The following is a 12,775-nucleotide window of genomic DNA, read 5'->3' as shown; positions in this document are numbered from 1 at the left end:
TCTTAGCAATGTTATATTAGTTTAACTATACCACATTTTTGTTAATTCTTCGGATTTACAATGCTAAGATTAGGGGTTCAATTCCCCTAGGGTGAGCATACCAGATAGCTCGGTTTGGCCTTGCTATAAGAAAACATATATTTTATTTATTTTGAATAATTACATTCCCTCTATCGGATTCCATTTTTTATTCATGGTGAATAGCGACTTTTCTACTATCACATCCTATTATTTATTCATATTCAGTATTAACTTTCTTTCTACCTTATTCTATACTTATTCACGTGAGATATTATTTTTTTTTCTGATTTAGGTCTCCCTTTCTATATTTACTATAGATATCAGCTTTTCTATTACATTGAAAAATCAACATTCTTGTACATACGTTCTTTTCTCAGTTCATGCCCAGTATTGTTTTTCTATATAACTCGTATTCACTTCTGGTGATGCTATAGCTTAAGTCTTACGTTTTTTTTTTACACCTTTCTATTTACATTGATTTTTGTTTCTAGTTTCCTCCTCCTTAAGGATCGTGAATCTCGACGTTCCTCGGACTGTACCACGAGGGCGAGAAGTTCGGTTGACTTGTTCTTACGACCTCGAAGGAGAAAAGCTTTATTCAGTGAAATGGTACCGAGACGATATGGAATTCTTCAGATTCGTACCACGTGACGATCCTAAGCAACTTTACTTCCCATTGGAAGGAATCGAGGTTGACGTAAGAGCAAACAATATTCACTTCCTCTTTACAAAACGTTCGTAAGAATGCGGTAAAAATTTGTATTAGCTTCTTTCTAATAAAGTTACGACTGTTAGCTTCCACGGTGACTTAAAGGCCAGTTGGAAAAATCAGGGGTTGTAAGACTTCTTTAACGCTAAAATTCGGTATTAGATTCCTATAGTGGGCACAGAATATATCACCAAGTTTGCAAAAAAAAATAAAAGGTTTGGTAAATATAAGAAATGTGAGAAGAGTGGACACGTGTTGAAAGTGATTTTCTATCTGAAACTAAATGCAACCAGTGAAAACAGTAGTGATTTTCTATCTGTCGCATTTTTAATATTTCTGAAATAGTAATGGGTTATGGGAATCACAATAAACTATTTCGTTTTCAGTTTGATGGAAATAAAAAAGATGCCCATAATAAAAGAAATACGGAAAACTCATTTTTATATATTCTTTAGTTGGTCATATTTATACGTTTGCAACATCGAAGAAAGTATTGTTTAATGAAACTCTGGAAGCTAATCCGATTATTTAGTCATCTTACATGTATGTCTCGGTTATAATACTCACTGGATTCTATTGTAAAGCTGCTTACAGAATCATTGATATTCAATACATAAGTATTAAGCACAAAAAGCTTTAAGAAAATACGCAAAACTAATTGAAACGTCATTAGAAGATATTTGACGTGATATATTCATCGCTATCATCAAAATTCTGGTTATGACGACAATTTCTTTAAATATTTTGGGATATTCGAATTATAGTACGAAACTGATATATTGCATTGGTTATAGTGTTCAGAAAATTTATTGTATCGAATTCCAATAGTTTTTCTACCTTTCTTTAATAATTTTAGTCTTTTCTTTTCGCCCCCCAGTGGCTCAGCGGTATGTCTGCGGACTTACACGCTAAAATCCGGGTTTCGATACCCGTGATGGGAAGCGCACAGATAGCCCATTGTGTAGCTTTATGCTTAATTCAAAACAACAACTCTTTTCTTTTGAGGAATGAGACACTGTAAACAGTCTCTGCTCTTGTCACTTTTATAACAAGCATACTTTTAGATAGGAATGAGACGCTGTAAACAGTCTCTACTCTTGTCACTTTTATAACAAGCATACTTTTAGAGAGGAATGAGACGCTGTAAACAGTCTCTACTCTTGTCACTTTTATAACAAGCATACTTTTAGAGAGGAATGAGACGCTGTAAACAGTCTCTACTCTTGTCACTTTTATAACAAGCATACTTTTAGAGAGGAATGAGACGCTGTAAACAGTCTCTACTCTTGTCACTTTTATAACAAGCATACTTTTAGAGAGGAATGAGACGCTGTAAACAGTCTCTACTCTTGTCACTTTTATAACAAGCATACTTTTAGAGAGGAATGAGACGCTGTAAACAGTCTTTACTCTTGTCACGTTTATAACAAGCAAACTTTTAGAGTATTTGTTTGTTTTAAATCTTCGCGCAAAGCTACACAAGGGCTATCTGCGCTAGCCGTCTCTAATTTAGCAGTGAAAGACTAGATGGAAGGCAGCTAGTCATCATACCCACCGCCAACTATTGGGCTACTATTTTACCAACGAATAGTGGGACTTGTCGCTTCTTTTTTAACGTCCTCACGGCTGAAAGAGTGAGCATGTTTGGTTTGAAGGGGATTCGAACCCGCAACCGTTCGATTACGAGTCGAGTGCCCTAACCACCTAGTCGCGCTTGCCTGCTTTTGTTATAATCAAGGAGCAAATTATTAAGTAATAGCATCCTTATATGTATGTCTTAAGAGCTTGGTCCCTAAAAGTCCATTTAAAATTTCCATGGATGATTTATACTTTTACCTGGATCAGACAAAATCCTGTAAACATTTCTTCAGACATTCTCTGAAATGTTTCACAACTTCCTCTTTTAACTTTAAATTGTAAACAGATATTTCGAAGAACTTTGAGTTTTGTGAATTTTATTTTAAAATACTTAAAGAACAAGACAATGAAATATATCTGAAACAAGTTAATCTAAAACTACCTTTAATATCCATTATTTATCGCTGTTGCAAATGTATATTATATCATATATGATATTAATTTGCCAGTTGATTTTAGAGAAATAACACGTTTGGCCATTTCTAGAGGCCAAAGCGAGGATTCGAACCGGGAATTGTAGCGTGGAACGTCCATGAAATTCGCTATTGTTCCACTATACCACTCGTCAAAATTAACCAATACCTTAGTGTTATAATAACAATAATTCATTTTCTAAACTTCCTATTTTAGCAATCTTCGTCAAGATTTTTAGGTATTAAAATAATTCATATTTGTATTTATTTCAGCCACATATATTTTCTAATATCTCACAAATCTGTTATGTTTGTGATAATCATACTTAACAGGACGGTAGTCAATATCATTTGGGTGAGATTATTTGTATACAGTTTGAGATCGGCAGCTTAATGAAGTTTTATTTTGTAGAAGTGCCAAATGTTCGTTTAGTTGAATTAAACTATTAAAATAAACACTGTTAGTTCAAAACCCTCTAGTTCCTGTTTTATAATTCACTAAATTTTCTTTTGCTATTCCTGAGTGTGTTTCCGAAGCTAATTAGATAAATAACACAAGGAGAATTTTGATATTGCTACAAAGAAAGTCCACGCGACTTTTGAGGAATTTAATAAACCTTAAAAGTAATTCGAGTTAATTCAGTTTTCAAGGTCCACGAAACAGTCTATCTACATTGAGAATGTTCAAGAAGAAACAGGAGGAAAATTTCGCTGTGAAGTCTCAGCAGATGCTCCATTTTTCAAGACAGCAGCAGCAGAACAATGGATGGCAGTACAAGGTATGGAAGATTTGTTTTCGTTTGTTTGTTTTTGAATTTCGGGCAAAGCTACGCGAGGGCTATCCGCGCTAGCCGTCCATAATTTAGCAGTGTACGACTAGAGGGAAGGCAGCTAGTCATCACCACTCACCGCTAACTCTTGGGCTACTTTTTTACCAACGAATAGTGGGATTGATCGTACCATTATAACGCCCCCATGGCTGAAAGGGCAAGCATATTTGGTATGACATTACGCTAGCCGTCTCTAGTTTAGTAGTGAAAGACTAAAGGGATGGTAGCTGGTCATCATCACTCACTGCCAACTCTTGGGCTACTCTTTTTAACCAACGAATAGTGGGATGGATCCCCACGGCCGAAATGGCGGCAAGCGTATTTGGTGTGACGGAGATTCGAACCTGCGACCCTCAGATTACGAGTCGAGCTCCCTAATCACGTGGCTATGCCGGACTGGTATAAAAGAACAGAATACGTTCGAACAAATGTACCCAATATTTCTTGTGATATCCTGGTTTAACTTCACGTTTTTGGCAAATAATTGAATCAATTTCGAGACCCTGATGTTGTCGGTTTTTTTAAATAACACTTTTAATATTTCATACATTATATATGCACCTGAAGTTTTATTTTTCTTTTGAAAATTATAATGTTCAACACCTACCATGCGAGAAAATCTTAAAAAGACAAATAATACCAGAAAATCAAACAGAGGATATGAAAAAAGTAGATAACAATGAAATTTTAAAACATCTAAAGAAATATGAGAATTAATTAGCAATAGACCAGTTTGGTCTTGTGGGCAACATGCCGTATTATGAACCCGTGGGCCCAAGGTTCGTGTTTTGTTGTAACCAAATCGTGCACCATTGTTGGGGGTCAATTGTACGTTATAAGTGTGATATAAAATCCCACTAGTCAATTAAAATTCCCAAGAATTGGCGGTAGGTGTTATTAAATAGTTGCCTTTACTCTCGTCTGTATATTCAAAATTATGGATTAATTTTTTTTTGCTTGTTCATTGATTTTCGCTCAAAACAACACAATCAGCGCTAACCGTCCTTAATAGGCACTCGACTCGTAATCTGAGGGTTACGGGTTCGAATCCCTGCCACACCAAACAGGTTCGCCCTTTCAGCCGTGGGGGCATAATGTAACGGTCAATCCCACTATTCGTTGGTAAAATAGTAACCCAAGAGTTGGTGGTGGGTGGTGATGACTAGCTGCCTTCCCTCTAGTCCTAAACTGCTAAATTAGGGGCAGCTAGCGCATATAGCCCTTGTTTAGCTTTGCGCGAAATTCCAAACAATAGTGGGACTGACCGTCACTTTATAACGTCCCCACGGCTGAAAAGGCGAGCATGTTTGGTGCGACCGGGATTCCAACCTGCAACCCTCAGATTACTAGTCGAATGTCTTAACCACCTACCCACATATATAAATTAAACTGACCGATTTAAATCTCTGGTTAAATTGAGTATATCTGAACTGTACTAGTATATCACTGTGATTAAAATATATTTTTCTTATGAGTGATTTTGTTTGATTATAATATATGATCTAGATTTGTGGGATGGGTTTACGGTTCCTGTCATTTTATAAAATGACTCCTGGAGATGTATTAAATTTGAATAACGTAACCCTTAATAAAAACAAATTAAACAAAGGCTTTTAGTCACTCTTGTTGTTGCCTTTACATATCGCTTTACGTCACATCTATGTTTTAACCTTATATTTATTTATTATTCATTGTTTGCTTGTGTAATTATATATATTTTTAAATACGTAACATAATTATGTGTTTACTACACATTGATTAGAGTGTGTTCTGTTTGTTTATGTTTTTCATTTTGCTACTGTGATGTATTTATTGTGTAATGACTTTATGTGTTGTGTAATAACTAAAATAAAAAAACAACATTAGATGAAAAAATGTAATATTTTTATCTTAAACAGCTACACCATGTGAACATCCAACTTACGTCAGAACTCTCTAGAATTGAAACTTTAAACAGCTACACCATGTGAACATCCAACTTACGTCAGAACTCTCTAGAATTGAAACTTTAAACAGCTACACCATGTGAACATCCAACTTACGTCAGAACTCTCTAGAATTGAAACTTTAAACAGCTACACCATGTGAACATCCAACTTACGTCAGAACTCTCTAGAATTGAAACTTTAAACAGCTACACCATGTGAACATCCAACTTACGTCAGAACTCTCTAGAAACAATAATCTAAATTTTGAAAAACCTGTCTACCTCTGTTTTACTAATTGCAAGGTTATACAATGAGCTATCTATGCTGTGCCGAACGCGAGTATCGAAACCCAAATTTTAAAGTTCTAGACTCACAGGCGTACGTAATTCTGAGTCAGCGGAGGACCCTATTAAAACTAAGATATTGTGGGGTCCTCTTTCTTACCAACACAGACGAAATCTAGATAAATGGATGAACCTCATATGATCGAATGGATGATCGAATTTGTGTTTTCCGATTCGGTTGAAATCTCAGTAAAAGGAGGACAAGAGAGGGAAACATGTAGCTAGCAAATTTACAAAAACGCATTTGATGTCTTCCAGTAACGCATTATTAGATTTTCGCTATTTGAATTTACTATTATTAACTTCTGAAAATAGTGAAAAGATAATACAGAATACGCTAAAGAAACGTATTAAACTTGTGGCTCCTTGCATTTATAACAGCAGCATGTTGGCTGATGTTATTTGATTATAGAGTGATTAAGAAACGTTGTTTATGTCAGAAAATGTCTAAAAGGTCATCATAACGTGAGTCTTTGTTATTAGTTTTAAATCGATAAATTCTAGATTGAATCGCATCCGTGATTGCTACTTCCCTAATATCTGAAAGGAAGTTAATTGTTCATTCTAAGCAGCACCTAGAAATCTCTTTTCGAAATCATTTGATTACCTGCCTAATACCTGGGCCACGTGACCAACACGTTAACTGCTAAGTAAGACTTATCGGTGGCGTACAGTGGTTTTCCATTACGTCCGATAAGCACGTCTTTATTACAAAAGCTAGTGATACGAGTAGGGACGGGACACAAACAATGATGCGTCAGAATAAACTTATACTGTTCATTTTCAAAAATGAATATTAATGCCTCTGATACTTTACCAACCATTTTTTACACAGACAGCATTACAGAATCAGCAACAGAAAGAAAACGCGAGTGTACTAAAATCCTGAGGGAAAGTCGGTTCTGATATAGAGAGTACTAAAAACAAACAATAGTTACAAAGCTACCAAAACTATTTCAATTAATTATGAGAGACAAATGTTGTTAGTTAAGAGTTTTCTGTTACATGGAAACGTACTCTAGTTCAGTGCATAATACTAATTTTAACGAATCAAACGAGTTCTGTCCTAATTACAAGATACGTGAATAACGCAAATTTATTCTCTTTCATACCGAGCCAGGCGTCGCCAAATTGATAGCTTGCCTGGGCTATGAAACCCAAAGTCCACTACTACAAAAATCGCGCCTCGAACTTTGAGGCGATCAGTAGAGTAGCTCAAGAATTGGCGGTGGGAGTTTTTTAACGTCTGTATTTAATTTAGTCAATAAGTTTGAAATTAGGAGCGAGTTTACGCGGGGCTAGGTCATGAAACAAGCAAAACAGTTCCCCGCTAGTTTCAGCGGTAAATCTACGGAGTTACACGGGTAAGATTCCCTTCGGGTGACTCAGCAGATAGCCCGAGATGACTTTGATGAATGAAAAATACACACACACACACACACACTAGTAAAGCGAATAAACACCCTTTATTAAACACCCGCAACAGCCAGATGGTTAAGGCTATTAAATTGTTTTTCAATCTCTTCAAGCGCTCTTTAGGATGGACTTCACGTATTTCTGTGCGTTATTAGTCAATCCAATATATTAAAACTGTAATCATTATTGTTAAAGAGACTTTTAAATAGAAACGACTGGTACTCTTCCTTATTCAGCACTAATGTAGCATGCTTTCAAACATAGACACTTATCTACGACTGAAATAAACAAGGTATTGCCTCGTCCAGGTAGATGCAGACTTACTGCTTTGTTCCTCACTAGTGATAGGACTAGTACATATCGTAAAATTTTCGATACACAAAGTAGCCACGAGGTGTTCGTGCCAATATAGACCAGTGTTCACTGCTGCATTTGTTAGGCTTACGTTTTGGAACAGTTACTCTTAGCGGCACATTAATGCTGACGTAAGGGTTATTTTGGAGGCCATGTTGAAGCAGATTTTAATTATTTTTTTTCAATCAATCATTGCAAATCCATGCACTCGTAACTTGTCTTTTCATACCACTAAGAAATCCAACATTTTGTTGTTGTTGGGCACCGAAATTTTGAAAGTTGGATCTTCACCTAGCTATAGAATCAAAGGTAGACATATCTAGTGATTGAAATAACCTGTTATAGAGATGCATGTCGTTCGTAAGAAAACAAAATGTCAGCCATTTTAAATTGTGGATAAAAGTAATTAATAATTTATCATGAACAAATTATATAAAATGGTAGGGCAATTATTGCTACAAATGCTACATTATGTCTCCTGAATGTATATGTATCCTATAACAAATAAACTGTGGTTAACTAGGCGTGTGCTAAAAGAATATGTCTTTCAGTAGTAGCAAATGCCAACTTTTGGTGGTTGGTAAACAAGAATATCTTTACTTATGTTAATCAGTGATAATTACCAATTATCATTGAAATAGACAAGATTATTACCAATATTATTAAACATTTTAACTTGGAATTATGAGTATAATTAATATCGCAATTTTTTTCTAACTTTCAGGTACATCTGGTGCGCCAAGAGTTTCTTCTTTCCAGGGAGTGCTACCAATGGCTTCACTAGCAGTTTTTTTTTCTCTGTTTTTTAACTAGCAATTTTTGTTAGGCTTAATCGGGCTCAAATCCTCTTTGTATGTCAAAATTTAAGGAGAAAAGAATGGAAGTGAGAGAGGGACAAAAGGAAAAAAATAATAATAATAAAAAAATGGTGAAAAAAAAAGACAACATAGCCTGATGAGTCGTGACGTCTTTTTGAAGAACTATCCACTTTCGTAAGCCAGTGTCAGAATTTTCTTCGCTGTGTCATGTTATCTTCTAAAATGATGGACAATACTCTTTTATTCTTGGTTGTCATAGAAACGAATTTCGTCAGTTAAATTCGTTGAATGACAGAAATATGGTAGACCAAGAGTAGTTGTACTATACTAATATTTGTGCCTATTGTCTATAGACCTTTAATGTGTTTATGAGTATTATATAAAAACGAACCTTCTGATGTTGCTTTTAAAGCTTTTGATTGGGAAATAATCGATTTGTTGAATCAATAAACAAAATAACAGCCACGCTCAAGAAAGACCTGAGTAAAAATCTTACTAAATTAAGCGACACCTACCCCCCAAAAAAAAATAAAAGCATTATTCTTTGAAGCATCACATACTACAAACAGATAATCATATACCATATAATAACAAGGTCGTGGTTAAAAAAACGAAACAATCCCATGGTTTTAATGTAAACACGAAACAATGAGTTGAATATACTGTATCTGAATTACTCAGGTTAAACATGGTGATTGTGTGACCTGAAATGTTATAATTTGTATTTTGCACATGTATAAGATTGTGTGTGTTTTTTTCTTTCATGTGCAATGTGTGTTTTTTCTATTATCGCTTGCGGTGTTGTAGTTGGTTTCTTTGTTTTCAATTAATGGTAAAATTATTTTTACATGTTTATCGTAGTTAGCAACTGTTTTCTTTTTACATGTTCTGGGTAGTTTGTTATTATTATATTTTTTTATAGTTATGATGAGTTGCTTGTTTCTTCTCCATGCGTAATGCAAGTTGTGGAATTATCATACACGTTTTATTTAGTTTTGTGTGGTTTTCACATGTTCAGCGTAGTTCGTGATTATTACCTCTTCACAAGTATCACGTATTGTGTGTTTTTCGTTCTCACACCGATAAGACGTAGTTTGCTCTTCATAAATGTTTAATGTAGTTTGCGATTTTTTTTTTTTGCACGGGTGACGTAATTTCTGTAATCCAAACGTGGACTTATTTTCGTACATTTATGAAGTATATTTTATTTTTGATTTGAATTTTTAATTAATAAACTTATGTCCTAGATAATAATTTATTAGAATGGATAATTAAGCTTTTAAATAAAGTTATCATAATACGAAACGAAACTCGGGAATATAACAAAAACTTGTTTTTAACACATACCTTAAGAGATGCAGCCTGGTTGCTCAATAGCGGAACGAGGTTCTGTTAAAAATAACCTAGCATATTCATATTTTAACAAAAATATTTTTACTTCAAAACCTTAATATAGTTTTTACACAATAAACCAGAGAACACTATGCATCTAAATGTACAGTTTTAAAGCCCGTCAGTCGAAATTGTATAATTACAAATTACTTTTTAGAATTACTGTTATTTTCTGTGTCCAAACAACTTTGTTTTAGCTTTTTAGTTAATTATTTCTTTATTAATGGATAAGTTGGTTATCTCACAACATTTCTGTTATTTCATTAAAAAACAAACCGTTTAAATATTACATGACTCGAGTTAACGCCATCCTCAGTCTCGTTACATTGAAGCTTACCAGTGAACCAGCGATAAGTGTAAGAGCTTATAATTCTACAAATTTGGTTTCGAAACCTACTGTGAGCAGATATCCCATTATGTAATTTTGCGCTTGACAACAAAGAAGCGAGCCTTACCATGAAATCTAAGGCTAGTCTATTTACATAAGTGTGGAATATATTACAGTGTATCAAAATTTTTACTTTTTCTTGTTTCTAGTCAGAAAGTGTTATTTCCCGATTGCTTATGCCTAAAATAAACAGAAAAGACCTATTTTTCTCTTCAAATTTTGCTTTTGTGACCTGGGAGCGTATAACAAAAACATAATGGGAGACTATATTTGGGGGCTGATATATAAAAGTGATTTACATTACAGTCGCAAATTTCGAAAAACTACTCACTTCTAAACATATTTGTACAACTTTAGTATAAATACACGTAAATCTTGATTCATATGTTGTTTTATTCAGACCTTATGTAAATGAAAATGTACAAGTTTGCCCGTTTTCACATATAAAATAGATTAATTTCTAAATTTCGTTATCCAGGTCACAAAAGCAAAGTTTGAAGGGAATAATGGCCATTTTCTGTATTTTCACAACACAAGCAATTAAAAAAAATAACACATACTATCCAGGAACAAAATATGTGTTACATAGTGTTATGTAAATACGACGCTAGTCTGTTTAGATAAGTATAAATATAGTATTTGAATATGACGCTAGTCTGTTTACATGAGTGTGAAATATATTACATACAGGTTTAGTTTTGATAATTCCTATTTTACCGGCATGTTACTTGTTCTAAAACTTGCACATTTTAAGCAGTATTAAACACACTGGTTAAAGACTGACCAAACCGGCCAGTCTTTGCTTAGAATGCGCCATTTGAACAACTGGTGGGTTTGAAATAGATGGTAACACGTAAAACCATCAATTTTGTTGGTTTGTGTCGAATAGCAGAAGAGTTGAAGTGAAGCCTAGAAAAGAAGTGGATTTCTTACGTTATGTACAGAGCAATGGTTATTTGTTTCTTTACGACTTGCACTTATAACTGCAACATTAAAATATATTTATAAAGAAATGTTAACTTTTTGAGAAAGATTTTGTTTAAAACAAAAAGCCGAGTTCTAGACGTTCTGATAAAGATTACACAGCTATCATTTCGACGTAATGTAACAGAAATTTGAAATCAAACAAAATTACGCAGAGCAGTGACAGCAAATGAATTAAATAACTAAACATCTTACGTACCCCACTACTGATGTGGTTAACACAACTTTTTATTAAATAGAGAAACAAACCAACAGAGGTTTTAACTCAGTCCTTCCTTTGGTATTGTTTTACTTTTTTGCAATATTAATATTCTCTTAAGACACATGCAAAACGGTTAGGACAAGGCCCGGCACGGCCAGGTAAATTAAAGCATTCTACTCGTAATCTGAAGGTCGCAGGTTCGCATCCCCGTCGCGCCAAACATAGTCGCCCTCCCAGCCGTGGGGGCGTTATAAGTGACGGTCAATCCCACTATTCGTTGGTAAAAGAGTAGCCCAAGAGTTGGCGGTGGGTGGTGATGACTAGCTGCCTTCCCTCTGGTCTTACACTGCTAAATTAGGAACGGCTAGCATAGCTAGCCCTCGAGTAGCTTTGTGCGAAATTCAAAAACAAACAAACATATGCAAAACTGTCAGCACAAGGCCCGGCATGGCCAGGTAAGCTAAGGCGTGCGACTCGCAATCCGAGTTCGCGGGTTCGAATTCCCGTCGCACCAAACATGCTTATGACATACTTTTGTTACAAGTATATGATAATTCTAAAGAATGATAAGTATTCTCATCCTGGTTCATTCAACTGTTAACATGTATCAGTGAAGCATTACTGTAGTGTTGAAATATACATCGTGTAATGTTATAGAATAATTAGCTCCATAAAGTGGAAAGAATGATAAAATATTCTCTTGTCCTAACATATTTTCACCGCAGTATATTTGTTTGTTTTGAATTTCGCGCAAAGCTACTCGACGGCTATCTGCGCTAGCCGTCTCTAATTTAGCATTGTAAGACTAGAGGGAAGGCAGCTAGTCATCACCACCCACTGCCATCTTTTGGGCTACTCTTTTACCAACGAATAGTGGGATTGACTGTACATTATAACGCCCCCCACGGCTGAAAGGGCGAGCATGTTTGGTGCGATCGAGATTCGAACACGCGACCCTCGGATTACGAGTCCAACGCCTTAACACACTTAACCATGCCGGACCTTCACCACAGTGTGTACACTAAAGTTTCACCCGCCATCTTCAGGTGACATCACGTGGTTCTTTGTATATCCTATTATTATGGAAGATAAGGTAAAACATTTTCCACTTCCTAGGAAGACAGATCATTTTTATAATGATGGCATAAGCTTAGCTAGACTACAAAACACAATATTATTATATTAATAGATGGAAAAAGGTCAAATATGTTCCATGAGAAAATAGATAATTTTTAGAATGATGGAAAAACTCAGCTAAACTATATAACGCAATACCAGTTATTCTTGTATACCAATCAAACAAGCACGCCGTTCAAGTGTATGTTCCTTGAGAAGTTA

At 35.1% G+C, this 12,775-nt stretch overlaps 1 protein-coding gene across 1 annotated transcript in view; it reads left to right on the top strand.

The window, feature by feature from the left end:
- Positions 1 to 8,940, top strand: part of LOC143223623 (uncharacterized) — an 87,902-nt gene extending 78,962 nt beyond the window's left edge. The window contains exons 2-4 of the mRNA XM_076451793.1: positions 513 to 718; positions 3,425 to 3,560; positions 8,378 to 8,940. Coding sequence (XP_076307908.1) covers positions 513 to 718; positions 3,425 to 3,560; positions 8,378 to 8,466 — 431 coding nt within the window. The 3' untranslated portion in view covers positions 8,467 to 8,940. The remainder of the gene's footprint in view (positions 1 to 512; positions 719 to 3,424; positions 3,561 to 8,377) is intronic.
- Positions 8,941 to 12,775: the final 3,835 nt, after the last annotated feature.

Source organism: Tachypleus tridentatus, chromosome 8 (genome assembly GCF_004210375.1).
Source record: "Tachypleus tridentatus isolate NWPU-2018 chromosome 8, ASM421037v1, whole genome shotgun sequence".
NCBI lineage: Eukaryota > Metazoa > Arthropoda > Merostomata > Xiphosura > Limulidae > Tachypleus > Tachypleus tridentatus.
This window is presented reverse-complemented; position numbering and strand designations above follow the sequence as displayed.